The sequence below is a fragment of the Chroicocephalus ridibundus genome, chromosome 1 (genome assembly GCF_963924245.1).
Source record: "Chroicocephalus ridibundus chromosome 1, bChrRid1.1, whole genome shotgun sequence".
Classification (NCBI taxonomy): domain Eukaryota; kingdom Metazoa; phylum Chordata; class Aves; order Charadriiformes; family Laridae; genus Chroicocephalus; species Chroicocephalus ridibundus.
The window spans coordinates 103,364,718-103,383,854 of NC_086284.1; the positions used below are offsets into that span (position 1 = coordinate 103,364,718).

General features: G+C 43.9%; 1 protein-coding gene across 1 annotated transcript in view; it reads right to left on the minus strand.

The window, feature by feature from the left end:
* Positions 1-12,690: 12,690 nt before the first annotated feature.
* MRPS6 (mitochondrial ribosomal protein S6) overlaps positions 12,691-19,137 on the minus strand; it is a 46,207-nt gene continuing 39,760 nt past the window's right edge. The window contains exon 3 of the mRNA XM_063346051.1: positions 12,691-13,332. Coding sequence (XP_063202121.1) covers positions 13,152-13,332 — 181 coding nt within the window. The 3' untranslated portion in view covers positions 12,691-13,151. The remainder of the gene's footprint in view (positions 13,333-19,137) is intronic.

Consider the following 19,137-nt stretch of genomic DNA (forward strand, 5'->3'; position numbering starts at 1 on the left):
TGCCTGAAGTCCCCACTGTCGGGAGGCCGCCGGACAGGCATTGCTCACATCATGGCTGCCCCTCCCCGCACACCCCAAAACTGACCCATGCCCAGGGCCCCCTCCTGCTGCTGGCTGCTGAGCCCTGCAGCAAGGTGGACACGAGACTTTTTGGGCGCGGCCACTGCCATCCTTTGCTCTTACATGAAGGATGAACATCTCCATGCTTATCACTAAGGTGCTGGCAGGAAGCAAGTCAGCCGGTTGGTGCTCATTTTCTCTCTTTCCCCACCTCGCAGAGAGCCTGAGATGTAAGGAAGCCCATTTACATAAACAGAAGAAATTCTCCTAATGAAGAGTGGAGCAGAGAAAACAGCTTCATCACCAGAAGCAGCCCCCCGCTGTGCTTGAGATTGGATTTTGAGAACCCGCTCCAGACAGACTCCGCAACGGGCTGAGGTCGGAGGCAGCCTCTGGCAGTGACAACAAAACCCCGTGTCTCCTCCGGGGAAATAAACGTTTGAGGCTGGAGGACGCAAGATCTGTATCTTACTGCCATCCCTGATTTGACAGGAAACCATTTCACTAATACGTGGTGGTGCGGTGGGGGAAGATTTTCTCGTGTCGTAACATCTCCCTACAAACCCTACCCTGAGCACAGCTGCCAACAATGAGAAACGAGGGGGACTTCTCACAACCTGAGGATGACAGAGCATTACGTGCAGGGCAACTCTGGCACCTGCTTTTAAAATAAGCCGTTAATTTCATTTCTGTGCATCTATAAAGCTCATAGGGGTTACAATGACGCACACTCAGATGCAGCCTTTCATCTCCAAGTGTTTTTCAGAGTTTTACAAACTCAGCTGGTTCTGCAAAACTGTGTAAGCACACATGCACATTAGCACATTCCTGTCTATTCCTGAGGTACAGCTGCCCAGTAGAGGAAATAAAACATTTTTTTTAAAGCCGCAGTGCAAAGCAGGAGATAATTTAAGGAAACTAACAGCTCGCCCTCAAGCATTTTCATTGCCCTTGCTCGGACATAGCAGCTCTTGAGTATTTGTCTACAGAGCTACATGCACCTCTTATCTAAACATCCATGGCCATACTGGAACTGCACTGACCCAGATTTCATTCAGGGATTTAGAGGGTGCTCAGGTCCTGGCCCTATAAGATAACATAGGTAGCAGTTTCAGCAAAAGCCTAGTACCTGCATGCCTGTGAGGCTCTAAATTTCAGATATCCTGGGCTGAACGGCTTACAGGCTCAGGGTGGACTAACTCCCTACAGTAAAAGCTGGTAGGCAGAGACCCATAGTTATTATTGCTTGCCTTGCAGTGGGCACTCTCCACCCTTAAGACCTTCTCACCCCATCCTCATGCCAATCCCTTCCCAGGCAATTTTCCACAGAAGTACGGAAGCTGAGTGACCCTTCCAGAAGGATGTTCCCTGTTGTCGTTAGCTACAACCCAGAGTGTGATCTTCTGGTCCACTGTCAGCAGACTGGGACAGCATGTTCTGCAGCTGTCTGCAGAGAGCAGAGCAGCACAGAAATGGAGTCTCACGATACAACGACTGAAATGCTAGGCAGGTGTGCCATATGCCAGCAGGCAGCATTAGGTGTACAAGCAGTGAATGGGCAGCTAGTACAAGAGCCAGAAAACACAGATGCAGGTTGCTGTGGGAAGGCATTAGAAGACTATCAGAACCTGTCTTACAAGCGTTGGTGCCCAGATTTTGGTTAACTTCTTACTGCTGGGCAAACAGTTGAAACATTTTTGCTTTACATTGAAACTAAAGCTCTAGTATCTGTCCCCAGCCAAGTAACCAAGCCTAAGGTTTCATGGAAGTGCCAAGGAAAGAGTCTCCAGTGTAACGGGACATGATCTGAGTCAGGAGAGCTTCTCCTAGGTTTAGATACCAGCTTATTAGATATAAACCCAAGATCCTAGCCTTTTATGACCACTCGGGTTCTTGATATTAGGGTTTGCTCTGTATTCTTACCTTCTCTATTTCAACCTGCAACATCCCTATCTGCAGAAGACAGGCTTTTTCTTAGCCACACCAGTCCAAATACAAGGCCGTCAATCCTGAAGGCTGTCGAAGTTCTTTGCCAGCAAACTGGAAGTGGTGGGTCACACAAGGGCCTTCTTAGTCAGGCAGATCTCACAGCTGTAGTAACAAATATTCATCTCTGGTCACCTTGACTTCATCCACACTGTCAAGGTGGCTGGCATGGAGTCCAGACCTGAGCTTGGAGGTGTAAGTGGTATGAGCTGGTAACATCAAAAGTGCCCACAGGAGTAAGCTAATCCCCTTCTACAACTACCCGTTCCTGCCTAGAGAGCAAACTGCTGTACTCCAGGTAAGGTACAGAGAAAGCCAATACACAGGGAGTGTGAACTGCAAGTTTAGGCTAAAGTGTGAAGATATGGCCTAAAGTAACTGGAAACTACACATACATTTGCTATGTTTATACCTTTTGATCTCAAACAATTTATGGACAACTTAGGAAATCAAATATAAGACTACCAAAGGCCATAATTTGGATGATTTATTTGTACAATTCATTTCTTCCACCACTCTCTTGAATTTTATTCTTCCTCATTAGACCACTTGGGTTTTTTAGTCAAGTGTTTTCTCAAACTATTTCATTATTTTCCTTTGCTTCAAGTCTCTCCCTTTTTTTGCTGAAAAATACGAAGTTTGGCCATCCTTCTCTCCCTTACTCCAGTTTTGGTATCTTTTATTTACCCAGATTCTCTCCCTTTTTCTCTTGATAAATGAGATATCTTGCCTCCTACTAATCCTCCAGGGAAAGGCTCTTGCAAAGAATAGACTTACTTGCTGGTAATATCTACGGAGCTACAAATAAACATAATAGCTATATAAATATAGATGACTTTTCCTGCAAAGCATCTCGTAAGACTGTTCCTAATAATGTACTAATTGTACATCAAAGAAATATAATCACAAGCAGCATAAGACTTACAAACAAGCCTTCTTACGAATACAGCTGGACTTCTGGTTCTGAAGGTGACAGGCACAGTGTCCCATGGTGCCTTTATTCCAAGCTTACACCTTCTACTTTGTGCTTCTTCCACTCTCTTGATGGTGGAGGATGTGGAGACGCTTGTCTACAAAAGCAACACCAGAGATGGTGTGAAGGCTAGCGAAGACAGTGAGCAGATCTGGAAAAGACCTGCACCTAAAAAGCATTACCTTAAAACCATTTGATATCAAAGAGATCAGTTGCTTTTATCATGTCATTGGGAGAGTGAAGAACCAGATAGCTCATCTTCCTTTTTTTTTTTTTTTTAAGCTCATGAGACAAGGAGAAGATGCATTTCAGAAACTAAATCTATGGATTTCTCAAACCCGAAAGTGGGAATCTGCTTCTCTCAAACAGATGGCAAGTGGTAGGAAGCCAGGCAGAAACAACATTCATGTTTTACAGTGAGAGTGATTAACCAGTGGAAGAAGTTCTCCAGAGGAGGGACTAGATCAGTTTTCACTTGAAATCTTCATTTGAAATTTGGTTACCTTTCAGAGAGAAAATCTATGCCAAACCAACCTTGTTGGGCCAACTTAAAACAGGTTGGAGTATGGCAGTAAGTAGAGCCTGTGAGAGCCAGTAGATTAAACTAAATGATTTAAGGCACCTTCTGGCCCTTAAGGTGTGTACAACACTACAAAGCCACGAGAATGCAGTTGTAAAGAAATGCTTCGTGGCTTGCTGTACAGCTCACCTGAATCTCCTCCATAATCTCTGCAGAGACATGACAGAAAGTTCCTCTAACAGCTCACCGGCCATGGACAATGATAGAAGTGCTCAATTAGAAGAACACAAAAGAGAAGAAATTGATTCAGAAATGCATTGAAGAAGAGATGAGAGAAGTGTAGAAGAGTATGTGAAAATTAATTTATTTATAGAAAGACACCTGGAACAGCTTGAAAGTCAAGTTAAGTGCAAGTAGCTCTAAATTACAGAGTTTCCTACAATAGAAAGAGGATTGACATATCCTGTTTGAAATGGTTTGTTTCCTGACAATGAGGCTCAAATTTAAAAATCAAACTGAAATTCTTTATGGCAAAATGTACTGTAGAAAACCTACAAATAACTGGACAAGGGAAAAAAGAGGATTAGGGACAGAACTTTGAAAGACGTCAGAAAAAAATGACATCTGTTTATCTGAAGTCAGAAAAAGTCTTTATTTTTCCCTAAGCATGCCTGCAAATATGCCAGCCTGGAGAAGCCAACAGGCTTTCCATAAACTCCAGAAGACTCTCAACTGAACTCTACAAGGTATTTTGAAATAATGGACACACGTAGCAAAGAGGAGAAAACTCATTAAAGTTAATTGGCCCACCTAGTGAGTCTTCTCTGCCAAAAGTTGCTTCTTTTTTTTTTTTAAAGAATTCTGTTGCTAGCACTGATCAAAGTAAAAATGGTTAGACTCTCAGTAAAATCTTCCAAAATTTTTATTTTCACCCAAGTCTGAGGAAAAACTGACATCTGAATAAGAAAGTAAATGGTATGTGGTTAACCTGCTAGACTATTTTCAAGATTTAAAAAAAAAAAAAAGCCCCAACCTATTATTTTTCAAGGAGCATGTGTTAGAAATCTTTTAGGAGGACTCTGCAAGAAGCTCTGATTTTTGGACGTGGACAAGACCAAGCAAGTTGTTGATCCTGCAAATTTTCAGGTACGCGCTTAGCTTTGTGCAAGTAAGCAGTCAGAATGAAATCAAGAGGGCAGGCCAAAGTAAATACATGTTCTCCCCCAGATCCAAGGAGAAATCAATGACATAGGAATAAAACAAACCATATGCATGTGTTTCCAAGAATGAGATACCTTGCTGACCATCTGGACTTCTTAGTTTTCATCCTCACAAAAATACCTTAGCAAATACTTTTGGTAAAACCATCTACCATGAACTCCAACTGGCTTCCGTGGGTTGGCCACATTTACCATTTAAAGAACTCATAACATTTCTGTGGATTCTCACATGAGGAAGACCACTATTGTACTTTCTTAAATGCCAGCATTTAAGGACCATGTAATTCAAATCATAATAACACTCAGAGGGGGCTCTTGCTCTTCACAGTGCAATTAACTGGGGGTTTTAGACCACAGCTGTTTTTAGAGTTCCCAGAGGTCAAGCAGAATGTCACGTGCAGGAGTGACTATGATGCTGTGATTTACAATCCTCTTCACAGTCATTGGCCCCACTCGTCTCTGAGCGATTACTCAGTGTCAGCGGAGGCTGGGGAGAAGCCGGCAGCACAGACCTACACAAGAAGTGCCGCACTTCTCGGTAGTGATTCACCCACCGAGCACAGAAAGCCTTCAGAGAAACCTGCCGCAGCCTTCTTCAACGGGAAAGATGGGCTGCATCTACACTGCCTTGTTGGCATGCTTGCTGGCATCCCTTCCACAACCCTCCATCCTGCCCTGGCCTCAGACTGTCTGCAGAGATGCCACGGGAGCCCCTCAGTATGACAGGCTGAGAACCTCATCGGTGGCTTTCACAGAGTTGCCCAAACCCCTCACGCACCCACAGGATAACACAGCGCTGGCCAAACCACTGCACAACCAAACTGCTCCCTGTCCCGCCACAGACACTGCGTCTCCTCTGAAGTCGCACGTCACCCAGTGCACCAGTGCCAGGGGACCACGGCAAGATCTGGCACCAGAGGCGAGTCCCACTTGCTATTCACCCTGCCACCGGGCCCCCGGACTTCCTCCACCCACGCAGAGCCCAGGCAGCACCAGTCGGCACAGCGAGCCTCAATGGGCACAGAACCGCACGCACGGGCCTGACACCATTTTGTCACGCACAAGGCTATCACTCCTCTTCCTCCTTGTCTCAGCCAAGCCCTCTCCGTCCACCCTGGAAAGCCAGGGTGCTGCAGGGAGACTAGCCCACCTGGTGCTGTCTCCAACTCAGGCAGGCATCGGCTGCCCAGTGAGGGAATGGACCTCCTGGCACATGGTCAGAGCAATGAGGACACCCCAGGCAATGCAACTCATTTCCTGGGGACAGAGGAGGCGGCACTTACTTATAAGGATCCACAAAGTGACTCTGGTTCTGGCCTACCTGTTCACCAGCTGTGACACCCCTGATCTCTACCACAGGCCACCTGCCCACACCTCACTCTGGCTTGCCACCAACATTTAAGCCCAGGTCTCACAAGAAGTTCAGGCAGCTGAGCTGGCAGTCTCCGGGCAGGGCTGGCAGAGGATGGTGGGGAATTGCTTCTCAGGTGGTGGCTAAGGCAGAAAAGGAGGAAGGAGAAAGGCAGATGCAGCACCAGCACTCACCGGCCACGTCTCTCTGTGCACTCCATAACCCCTATGGCATATCCAACAACCATCAAATGGGCATTACTGTCAGCTCTGTCAATCACAGGCGAGTCCCTGCAGATTGTAGCCCAAAGCACAGCCTGAGACACGGTAAGATCTCAGGACAACCCCAAGCATCTACATGTACATTGAAGAAATACGCATCTTTTAAAGTCAAATCTTAGGCCTATCAGTTGGCAATTGATGGTGCTTTTGTAATTCTCTAACCAGAGAATAAAGTTTCTTTCAGATGCACTGCAAATATCTCCCAGCAGCTCTGCCAGTATATCCAGCCCGCTGAGAGAAACCCTCCACAGCTCTGTCTCCTGATCCACTAAATCACTTTTCAGTGAAGCTTAACGAGGGTGTCAGTGCAAGCCAGTAGCAATTTCTCTGTGCACGTGGAACATGGAAGGGCCACCACATCAAAACAGGGGCAGCTACTACTGACCTGACTACTGGACAGGGTGAAAGTCCCCATAAAGGAGTAGCTGAACATGACCCAATGTACCAATCCCCCACCTTCCAGCTCAGCCTGCATCCTGACAAAGCAAGCCTCGGGGTCTGGAGTTTCTTCAAAACTACTTTTCCAGCTCAAGATTACATAGATTTTCCTTCCTGATGGTAGTCCTCTTTTCTCTGGCAGGAATCCTAAGCTCTCCTAATGCGGCTCAGATGAATCTGACCAGCATCACGAGTACACTGGTTGATTTTTTTTGTTTCGTTAATTTTTTCCCTTTGGCTGGGTGTAGCTGTTATGTAATTTTTTTCATCAATATAGGGGAGGGCATTATTTATAGGGGATTACAGGGATTACTAAAGCAAACCATTTGCACTTTCCAGTGGCTGGTACAACTTGCAATATCCTACCCTGCCTCATAGTTAGCAAGTTGGAGGATCAAACAATTTTGGTTTGATTCTCCTCCAGCATGCTGATGCAGCACAAGTCTTGTGTCTACACTTTGAGCATGCTGGGCACAGACCCATACCCACCAGCTGCCTCCAGTACTCCTCTGTGCAAACATACAGACTGCTTCAGGGCAGGAGGGAGGGACACGCTTTGGGTTTTCCCCCCAACATTCCTACGCGCCTCTGGGGCCTGTACTTAGCATGGGTCCCTTCAGCTTCTCCACACAGACCTTTTACTCCTTTGACACCCTTTTTCATCACGCTTTTCACCCAGTGTGGTCCGTTATGACCATGGCTGGAGCCACTTACTGTTGAATGAGTTGCTCGGCCCCATTCACCACTCCATCCCAGTGCTATGGATCCTAGTGCTTCTAAGGTGCCTACCTCCTTGACATTTAAGGAGTGAATTTCTTTCATGACATTCCCACTCACTGAGCAAGAGAATGGGAATGATGCCCATGGTTTAATAAGATAATAAACATCCTGCTCTTTACATTTTCCTCAGTCGTATATCTCCCAGGTACCAATGCATGCAGATGGAACAGATTATATATGACATTTTCATTCTGCCCGCCACATACGAAAAACAGTGGAGCAGACAGCCTGCGAGAACACCGAGTATGCAACAAGCCTTCTCCACCCTGCCGCACCCCACTGCCGCTTTCAAGGTGAATTGTGAAGGGAAAGTCAAAGCCTTTTTCTCCCTGCACGTTACTTCCAGGCCAGCCCTCAGCAGAAAATTGAGCCAAACTTACCTCACTATCACAGAGAGCCCTGCATGCGTTAGGCATTTTCCAAGGTGCAGCAACCAGCCCCTGCGCAGAAGTGCCGTGTGAATCTTCATCAGCAAAAGTTCAGAAGTCTGCAAACCCTGCCAAGGTGGCTAAAGGATTCCCCTTGGGAGGAAGTGCATCGTACTGTCAGGATATATGTGCTCCTACAGAACTCAGCCAGAGGCCTCTTACTGATTCAGTGGCGCCGCACTATCCCCCAAAACCACCCTCAACACAAACGTGTTGAAGATTTTAATAAGCCAGACTTTCTATGTGCCAGCTAGCATTCTCCAAACAAGGTTGACTTGACAGCCTAAGCACAGTGCAAAAATAACCGGGACGAAAACTCTCCCAGGTTCACAGTGAGCATTACCTCCCATTAAAAACACTTTTAGAAGGCAACCTTGAATACTGCAGAACTGGAATCTGTCAATGCATCACTCCCCCTCTTAACCAGCATTCAATAAGTGGTGACTCTCCCACTCCTCCGCAGCGTTGCACAAATAGCTGTGCAAGGAGGAGCAGCATTAGCCTAAGGTAGTCCACCAGCTGCAGCCTGTGTGTTTTTAAAGGTCTGTTGAAGCAGCACTACGAAAGCAACACACTACATAGGTCATGGAGAGTAACACATTTTTAATCTTTCCTTCGTGCAGCAGTTGGGAAAATGCATGCCTTGGCTCCGTATCAATTCTCGCTTTTATCCTATTTGAACCTCAGAATTCTTGGAAAGGACACAATAATGACTCCCTTTTTAATTTCCCTTGTTCTGTTTCACTGGGTGGAGGGACACAGCACCAGTCCCAATGAATTTGTCAAGCATCTGATTTGCTCTAGCTGGTTTTTTCTCTAAGAGCTCCTCAGTCAGATGTTACGTGAAAATCACGCCAGCAACAAAGTTTGAAAAAAGTGAATCATAAAATCCAAAAGGCCAATAAAAAGAACCTCACATTTTAAGCAACGCTTACGATTTTTTAAGCCAATGATTACATGCCCTGGGTTCCAAATATCTGGAGGGGTTTTGCCTTATGGTTCTTCAACATTTTTGCTGGAGCCGTGGGCAGTGCTGGACAGATCCTAGGAGCCGCTCTGAGCGGAAAGAATGGGAGGCCGACTGGCCATGCCTGAAGAGAAATTTCTATGGCTCCGACAGGACTGCTTTACATTTCAGAGTCTTCCTTCCTAACAGAGTGTAGCAACTTATTAAACAGAAACTGATCTCGTTAAGTGACAGGTGATGTGTTTCAGTGATCAAAGCCCAGATTCAACGGTAGGAGCCCATGAGTCACGTCGACTGTTGCCATTCTAACTGATTCTAAATCATTCAGATGATTTCCAAAGCAATACATCCCCGCGCGTTTGTTGTACCCAGCTCAGCCTGCAGCTCCAACAGCTTGCTTATAAGTAGAAGTCCTGCTGAAAGATGATTTTCAGAGTGCCGTTAAAACATTTAATGACAGAAATATGCTGCTGACACTGAGGATCCTGAAATTCTTTAAGCTCACACTATCAACAAACAGGATTTTGACAGGCTAGTCAGACGTACGGAAGATGCACAGGCTCTGGGTCCACACTGGGAGTAAATCACTGCGTGCACAAACCTCCTGGGGTCAAGCCAGTGGCCACAGCGAGCGCTTTGCAAGCGGAGTGCTGAGTGCTTTGATGATGCAGAGCCCTCAGTCTGCTGAAGAAACCTCCAGCGCGCAAGACTCAGCTGAGAGAGAGAGAGAAGATCAGAAAAAAAGGAGTGATTGAAGACATACCTAAGATCTTCACCATAAAACCACTCATGCTCATTTGTTTGCTGAAGGTTAAGACGGAGAAAACATTCCTGAGCCAGGAAAACTGTCAGTTGTTATTTTAATACTTACCCAACTCAGTGTTTGTCCGCAATCCACAAACAAGAAAACCAGAGTATCTAGGAGCATAAAACTACTTATTTTATACACTTGGGAACATAATCTAAAGAAGGGTTGAAGAGCTTCACTATCGGATTCTTCAGTAAACAAAATTTAAAGTACTGGTATTCAAACTGTTTAGGCCTTTGGTAATACCAATGGAGTTTGACATTTTAGGTATTTGGCCATGGTTTGGCTGCACAGACTCTTCTGGCTCTCCAGCAACACCACATAGCGTCCTGAAATTTTATTCTTGGAGATCAAGAGTTGCTTACAGCCCAGTGGGACAAACCAGCTATCGACAACCAAAAAGGCAAACACATCTGAAAGCCGTGCTAAGGTTTCCCTTCCTCTGCAGGAAGAATTTATGACCCTTCAGGGTACAGTTACTCGCTTTCTTCCATGGCACAACCCAGACTGTTTGCTCAAACCCAGAACTGCTCAAATCTTCTGATATACTCCAGTGTCCATTCCTGCGCTTGGAGCTATTGAGAGAGAAGGCGCACACTGTTATGCATTAGCTTCCCAAAATAGCTAACTACCAGTCTGGGTGGCTGACTGGCCTAAATAAATTGCAACCCAAGACTTCTTCCTTAGCCTCCCCCACCCCACCCCCTATTAAAAAAAAAAAAGTTCATATTAGAAACTATCAATTATGAAGAAAATAGTACATCCAGTTGAGAGCCAGCTATTCAGCAGACTTTTTATAAATAAATCCTGCTGCTGAGAAAGCACCAGTGCTCATGTAACCACGCACCAGTCCGGCAAGCATGACTCTGCTTGTGGCCACTAGTTTCAGCGGCAGTGTTTCTACCCCAAAGGCCAAGCTGACTTTCAGTCACTCCCCTTCAGAAGACAGGAAAACAGCCTTGGTATCATCTCCTTACGCCTTCTTTTGTGGCCTACTGGAGACCACTTTCCCTCAGAGCTGGGATCTTTGGGATCAGCTGTGGCTCTGAGAGATGTGCCGCTGCTCAGTTGCTCTTGGGATGAGCTGGACTCGGGACCCCAAGTCTTCTGCTCTTGGCATCCATCGATCTTCTGCTAAGATCTGAAATAGGCCCCCCAGAAAAGAGGGGCATGAATGTCTGACTGACCAAAGGTCCTAATTCACAACAAATGATGTCACGTATTTAATAATAATATGACAGGCTCATCTCTAATGAGCGTCTAGGATTTTGCTACTGAATGCAGGCATCAACCTAGAAAATGGAACAAATTAAATGAAAAATTTAATACTATGCTAAAGGAAATTGAATAAAGACAAACATACAACATTTATACGTGTACAGCCTCTGTTGACAATATCTTGCTCATTTTGTGAAGCTGAAAGTTTATATATTCTCCTTTCTACTCAAACAAAATCTAGGCCCCAAAGTCCTAGTCAGAAGCAAAGTGACTTTAAACTATAGGCTTTCCATCCACTTGCTATTTAAGAAAAGCTTCTGAGAAGACACATTCTTTAAAGCATTCTATATTTTCCTATTTGTAGTTTGCGCTTTCTATGCTGTGAAGCTGAATTTTCGGCAGCCCACTGGAAAGGGCAGCTCAGGGAGCCAAACCCACAGCACAGACTTACAAACCTACGGCTCCTCCTGGCTGAGCTCACACCTGTATGGAAGGAAGGTCTCTCCTACAAGCAAAAATCATTGATAGGAAAAGCTCTGCCTGGAGCAGGTATCGGTGCAGACAGCAACCACGTGATTGAAACTAGCGGTAACCGCAAAAATAAAAGCACGTGTAATACAGATCCAGCTTCAGTGAGCATGCAGTGCATTCCCTCTGTTCTTCCAACATTTTTTCCAGGAAAGAAGAGACAAAATGGACAGTCTGCTCCTAAAAGAAAAGTAGATTTAAAAGCAGGGGGGAAAAAAAAAAAAAAAACAGAAAAAAATCCAAAACCCACCAAAACGCGCGCATTCATGTTTCCTAAATAAAGATGTACAGAAAGAAAATTTCCTCTTTCGTTTTTCTAATGCATTTTTTCCCCTCAGAAGAAACAATTCCCACCGCAACCCTGAAGTTCTGCATCCAAGGAAAAAAACAGCATCCCCCCACCCAAAAAATGACCCAGCTACCTCCATGAGAGAGAGAGACAAACCCATGATGAAACAGCAGGCTAGAGAGTAGTCTCACCAAGGAGACCTGTCACAGGTCTCTGGGAATCTGCCCTTGGCCTCTGGGTTCTGTTTTACCTCAAATCAGGACAGCAACACACAACGCTGGAGTGCCAGAGGAGCCGGCTTCTGGATGAAGCTCACTCAGGTAAAGAATATTCTCTTTGCATAAAAACATATCAGTGTCAACTTACTTTCTTCTACAGAAATAACTATATACACACGCACTCCTTCAGAAGGAGAAACGGCCAGTGCATTCCTTCAGTAGCACGGGGGAAATACGGAGATCCGCTGGAAACTACTGAATTTACGGCAGACCTGCAGGAGGTCGCACTACACTGATGTCATCTTTCACGTGCATTGCTTTTTCTCTGATTTTCGCAAGAGCAAAAGAAAGACAAAATATACGCCAAGACCTTTGTCCTGACGTTTTTCTCAGTTTGAAATGTTCACCTGTGTCTTGCTGATGGTAAAACAAAGCATCTTTTATTCTTCTGTTGATATATAAGCATAGTTATTCTCTAACGTGGCACCTGGAAGTTTCTGGCCTTTTCTATAGAGAATAATTTTTTACCTGTACTTTGAATGGAGTTATTACCTTAAAGAAGGAAGTATGACGTGTCTTTTGGCAGTGTACGTTATTTTTTTTCTTGTACCTTCTCTGCTTTTAAAAAATGAGTCAAGTTTTATTTTTAATCACGCTTTTATTACCTTTTCCAAAAACAAGCAAAAAAAATACCTCCAACAAATCACATCCCATACTGCTATATTTACATTGTAGAGTTCTTAATCTCTTATGTAAATATACATATTTTGAACTAATCTGTCTTTGGAAAAGAATGCTATTTTTAGCATTCTGATGATGGATAAATCTTCATTATCAGTGTAATGCTCTAAGAGAAAAGAAAATCAATTTTCACAGTTGACAAATATCAAGATAAACATATGGATTAACCTTATTCAAATTATTTTAAACAAAGAGAAACATCAAATGTTACAATAACTTAAGATAGTGTACTATACCACATACACAACGTGGCCAAAACTGATTATTTTTGATGGACATTAGTTATCACAATTGTTTTCCAAATAATTTTTTTAAAAAAAGTTTTAAACATGCTATTTGGAATATTCACTTCTTCTTGGCAATTAGTTTATCTTCATAGTTGACTGGGATTATGCCACTGCATTCTTCTGTCTTTGATACAGGATGCTTTATAAAAGCACGCCTAATTACATCAATATCACGTCCTAAATGATCCATCATGGTCGACACAATCGAAGGTGGCCCCTCTAAGTCTATCAAAAAATACCTGCAATGAGAAACATACACACAAAAAAAATTACCTATACTGCAACAACTTCAATTCAAGTGACTGTTCTGTGTGATTTCTTAAGTGAAACTTTCAGGTTTTTTCTTACATTTTGGTACCAGTATTGTTTCAAATAAAAGCTCAGTAGTATCTTGATTTCAAATAAGAAAAGTTCAACTGAGGTAGGCTCAGCCTGAATTTTCTTTGTTGTACAGCACCGCTTACCCAGGGGGACTAAGAAGAGCTTACTCTTCTTGTACCTACTCCATTCACTTCCATGCCTCGATCTGAACAGTTAGGGAAAAAAAAATTAAAAAAAGTAGGGTTGTACATTCATTTCAGTTAGAACATGCATCCTGCTCCTTTGAATTCACAACATTGTTTCTTTGGGAAACAGATGCCAGTGTGAAACGTCTCAAGCTTATATACGTACAGGCACATTTCTTCCTTTAAAGTTCTGCCTCAGAGCTGAACAGAAATTAAAAGAAAAACACCTCAACCAGCAAAAGAAACCCAAGGAAATGGCCTTATCCCAAATTAGGCACATCTTTGATGCAAACATGGCTGAAATTTTCAATGTGAGGCGGGATCTGAAGCCACATACAGGCAATGCCCCCTTGCGCAGTTGGCACCCGAGGAGCGTATGTGGTATGTACCTTAAATTCATTAGCAACATGATGTCTACTGTTCCTGCAAATTTTGAGTGACCTAGTGCCAGCCATCATAGTAATGCAAAAAATAAGCGAGCCATCCCTTGTCACTGGCCATCCCTCTCGCCTTGAAATGCTGTGAATGGACCGGCACTATCAGCAGAGCTGTAACCAGAACACTTTTTAATCACTGTGTCTGCATTTGGCGTGGCATTGACTATAGCATAGTAATAGAGAGCTTATAATGTAGTATATGGAGACCTTAGAGTGGCCTTCCAGTACCTGAAGGGGGCCTACAAGAAAGCTGGGGAGGGGCTGTTTGCAAGGGCATGTAGCAATAGGACGAGGGGCAACGGTTTTACACTAGAGCAGGGTAGGTTTAGATTAGACATTAGAATGAAATTCTTTACAATGAGGGTGGTGAGACACTGGAACAGGTTGCCCAGAGAGGTGGTGGAGGCCCCATCCCTGGATACATTCAAGGCCAGGCTGGATGATGCTCTGAGCAACCTGATCTAGTTGAAGATGTCCCTGCTCACTGCAGGGGGGTTGGACTAGATGACCTTTAAAGGTGCCTTCCAACCCAACACATTCTATGATTCTATGATTCTAGGTGCTACAGGCATTGTGTGGCTGGCATAGGCTCTTCTGAAAACCTATGATTCTATGAAAAAGACACCACAATTATGTCAGAAATCCTACTGAGGACTAACCACTCCCCTCGTTTCCAAGGCTAGCATTTAAAGACTAAATGTACAGCACAGCACTTCTCACCTTGCTATTTCATTTTAACCTCTACGGATCCTATTATGACAGCTCCCCTTTCCTCCTAGTCCACTCAAGCACATCTCCCCATGAAGCATCAGTATAACCTGAAAGTGATATCCCTTAAATGAAGCCATATTACCCAAGCAGGACCAAGTGCCCCAGTTTGATTTAAAAACTGTACCTAACAGGGAGGAATTTGTTCTGCAAGAGGTACGGATTCTTACTAAGGCAACTATAGCGTGAGCATCACACTGCACAGTCCACCTTCATGAAGGTAACCTCGAGTGGTAAGTCCCCAAGACCAGAAGTTGAACTCTGAGTCTGAACAGGAAATACAGGCGGATGGGGTCACGAACAACAGACACACTCACATTCTTCATGCTGCACAGAGTTCAGTTTCATCCAACTAAATCTGTTACATCAAAAATATTACACACAAAGCAGACCCGTTGGGCCAAAAATGACTCAAGCGGCGCACGCTGGATTACTGCACAGGGGTGGAATCCACCCGTGGAAAACACAGCAAAGAAACTTCTCCGTAGCCAGATAACCTAATCCTGAAAATGTCAATAGCCACCACTCAGCTCTGAAGTCTTTTTCAGAAAGAGCAGGCTGAAGCACTGAATTCTCGTATGTGAAGGGTCTGGTGGAAAAAATCTCCCTGCAGCCCATGCTGAAGCAACGAGTCCTCCAGAAGAGATGCCCAGCTGGTGCGGGCTGTGGCCGAGCGTCACTGAAGCCAAGGGACCGGTGCCAGGTCACGTCAGCGAAGGTGCTGCTCCTCTGACTGCAGCAGGGCTACCAAGAGCTACAGGAATAACCTACCTCAAGAAGGATTTGGAGGAACTCTGGTGGGCTCAAGTCCTCCTTGTGAATCCCCACAGGCTTCAATGGGGAATGGGACTTGGCTTAATGTATTTGAAAACTGAACTGCCTACCATTTTCTGATCTCCATAATTAAGACGTGCCCCCCAGTTAAAGTTTAGGGAGAAAAACAATTTTTCAGCTTGGACAACTAGTTATAAATACCGCACAGCAACATCTGAAGGATGCATGCCCCTTAAAAAGGGAAAGTCGTGTTTCTGTTAAAGCCATTAAAAGCCACTGGTAAATTTAACAGATGACACTTAACTCTTCTGCTTGGGAAGACGCCTTCCAAATCCTCTCACAGTCGCAACTTACAGAAAGCAGGATGGGGGGAGAAATTCTAGCTGGTGATCCACTACCACTTTCATGCCCCCTTCCCTTAGCAAGAGCATTCGTTCGTCTTGCAAACCATGCTCTTTTTTGCGGCACCATTTTAGTCCCACCGTTTCTCCAGAATGTAATTTCATTTCTGCTTGCAAGTCATATGCTGCTTTTCATTGTGTTCCTAAAACGGCAATTTTTTTTTTTCCCCTCCAAAGGCTGCTTTGCAACTTTGTGCTTTCTCTCACATTAGCAAAGGGTGGAAATTTCCACTGACGCACTGTTGATAACTGAAGGAGAAGGGGGGGATGGGAGGATGAGCTGTTACAGCATATCTTTATGACTCCTCGCAGAATAGGTATTTTATCTGACGATACAAAACCGCAGTAATTGGGGACAATGCGAGTTTTTAAAAAACAACCACCACCTCTTCAGCGTTAACAAGCAACGACTGCCTTCTGTGCCAAAAGAGAGAGAAGGAAAAGAGGGCCAGCGTAAAAAAAAAAAAAAATAATTATTTTTTCATTAAAGAAAGAGAAGAAACCAACGGCTGCAAAAGCAATAACCGAACACAACTGACAATGCAATCCCTGAGGAGATCTGGAACCCCTTCCCCCAAAATATACACAGTTAAATCAGCTGTCACGAGGCTGTGGGTTTTTTTAATCCACCCTCAATAAGGCAAGCAGCAACCTTAATTTCAGGCAGTGATCTATGACCCGATACGCAAGGCTGTAGCTACTGTTTGTGTAGTAAACAAAACCAAATCCCAGTGAGACTTAAAGACAGGGAAAAATACAGGAATGCAGGAGGGAAACCACCTCATTCTTGCAAGCTAAAATGCAAAAGCATTTAGGCTCTCTAGGAGTCGGCCGAGTCATCAGGGGAGAAATGCAGGAAAATTCCACTGATTCACTATGAGACCACAGTTATTTTTGTCAGCCTGCTCAACTGTAAATAGAAGGATGATTTAAATACAGGAGAGCAGACTGAAACATATTAAAACAATCGATTTAACTGAAAAAAAATTAAAAATCATATGATCTCTAATAAAGGAGAACATACCTTTTCACAAGAGGAAAAAAAAAAGGGGGGAGGAAAAGAAAAAAAGCCAGGTTTCATTTATCCTTTTTAGCATGTTCAAGCCAGAAATTGTTTGAACCCTGAGTCCTACGGATGCTCAAATATTTTGCTTTCAAATAGACAGCCTAGGACTTCAAAGAACCCTGAAAAGCACCTGGATCAAAATTCACTCTTAAATCCTCCTAGAATACAACTTTGTCAGCCTGGGGAGCCGAGGGAAAAGCACACGTACGGTGGACTTGGAAGAGGCTGTGTGGTACCATGGTTGTGCCCAAAAAAGGTCTGTATGCTTAAGTTTCTCCTTTACACGGTGGCAGTAAGTCTATGTAGCTTCCCCAGTGGAAGATACAAAGGAAAGAAAATGTTTTGATGAACAGGTAGAGCTGAAGCATCAAACAGGGAAACAGGAAACTGCTTCGAGGAAAGCAAGCTGTGGCACTCGCGTGAGAGCAGCTGGACATTCGTCCTCGTTAAGGTAACCCTATATAAATGAAATTGTTTTGCTACCTGAACGATCACTTCATCTTTGGGACCACTGCGTTGCTCTGAAGAGAGGTAGTTTGCTTTTCTTCTCGACTCTGGTGGTAGCTACCCTTCCTCAGCAGAGCAGGCTGGCAAGTTCGTGCTCAGAAGGATCACCATTTTGTAGCTGGAAGGACTCGTACACGTGTTACTTCTAGGTTTTTTTAAAAAAAGGTATGGAATAGATGGACGTCCCTTGAAAGTCACAAGGACAGCAATTGGGAAGTACCAGATCAAAACCAAAAGCTGGTATGTTAGTAACCAGACTGTGCCACAGCAATGACGCAAGTAATCCATAATGAGCAAGTACTTTGGGGAAAAATACATTTTACCACCCACAGTCTTCAAAAATTTCATTTGCCAAATCCTGTACAAAGATGCCTGTTATTATGCTAATTAAATAATGAAAAGACATTTTGCAGCACTGTAGAAAAATAAAAAAAAAAATAAATACCGTTACACTGCAAAAAAGAAACCAGCCTGACATCTTTGGAGTATTTGAAAAGTCATGCTTACTGGGCAGCATTTGAAAAGTTTGCAAAATTGTTGTAAGCGGGGCTGAAGTTGCACAGCAAGTATTAATTTTGCTTGTGTCACTTCTCTTCCTTCTGTACAATTCACAGCTTAAAACCCACCAAAATGCTGACCGAGTCCCACCCCACCAGGCCCGCTACTTAAGAGCGGCCATCACATTGAATCAATGTGCTCGCACAAGGATGCTATGGAATTTAGTGCATCAGAAAATGATACTGGTGCCTCAAACATCACCAGCTATTGCACCATTTCTGAAACTATTCCAACTATTTCTGAGAAGCACCAAAATTGCAAACTGCACTCCCACCAATAAGGTGAGGGGAAAATAACCGTTTGAGGGCTCTGATAGCTGAGGCACATGCACACTTACATGCATGTGCACGCGGACAAAAGCATTTTAAGGAAAAGTAATGGTTCAACTCATCAATGAAGAAAGCCCCATCTAGTGGAAGAAGACAATCAACTTAGCAGAAAATACTACAAATGTGCATAATACTCAAATATTCAAACTGGTTTTGTTCTCATCCAAGTGCATTACAGACCCAGAACTCCTTTTTGCTGAAGCAGATGTTCTAAAATCTGAACAGAAACAAACAACACAGGTTGTGCATTAGCTATAAATTTCATTTGGTGGTATTAATAAAGGAAAGCTTGCAACCTCTTTCATCTGTTTTTCTTCGCAACCCCTTTCATCTCTTTTTCTTTCCTCCTCTTTGGTCTTCAATAGCCATGAAAATCATCAAGAGTCTACCTGAGTGAAGCTAAACATGTCGGTACATTTATCTGCAGGATGAAGTCCTTTAAGTATACAATAGTTTGTGTTTTGCTCGGGGATGGAGAGAAGAGAAGGGTTGTTAAAACTTGTAAACGCTCCAGAGAACAGTTCTGATGGGTAACTATTATTTTACTCTTACAAATAAAGTAAATAAAATCGTATCCAAACAGCGTGGGTTATTGGAAGACGCTTCAGCATCTCCTGTCCACACGGAATACTATTCTGCCACAAGCTGCTTGTTTAAAGATAAGTTGTGTAAGCTCAGATACTTTATGGGAAGAGGAA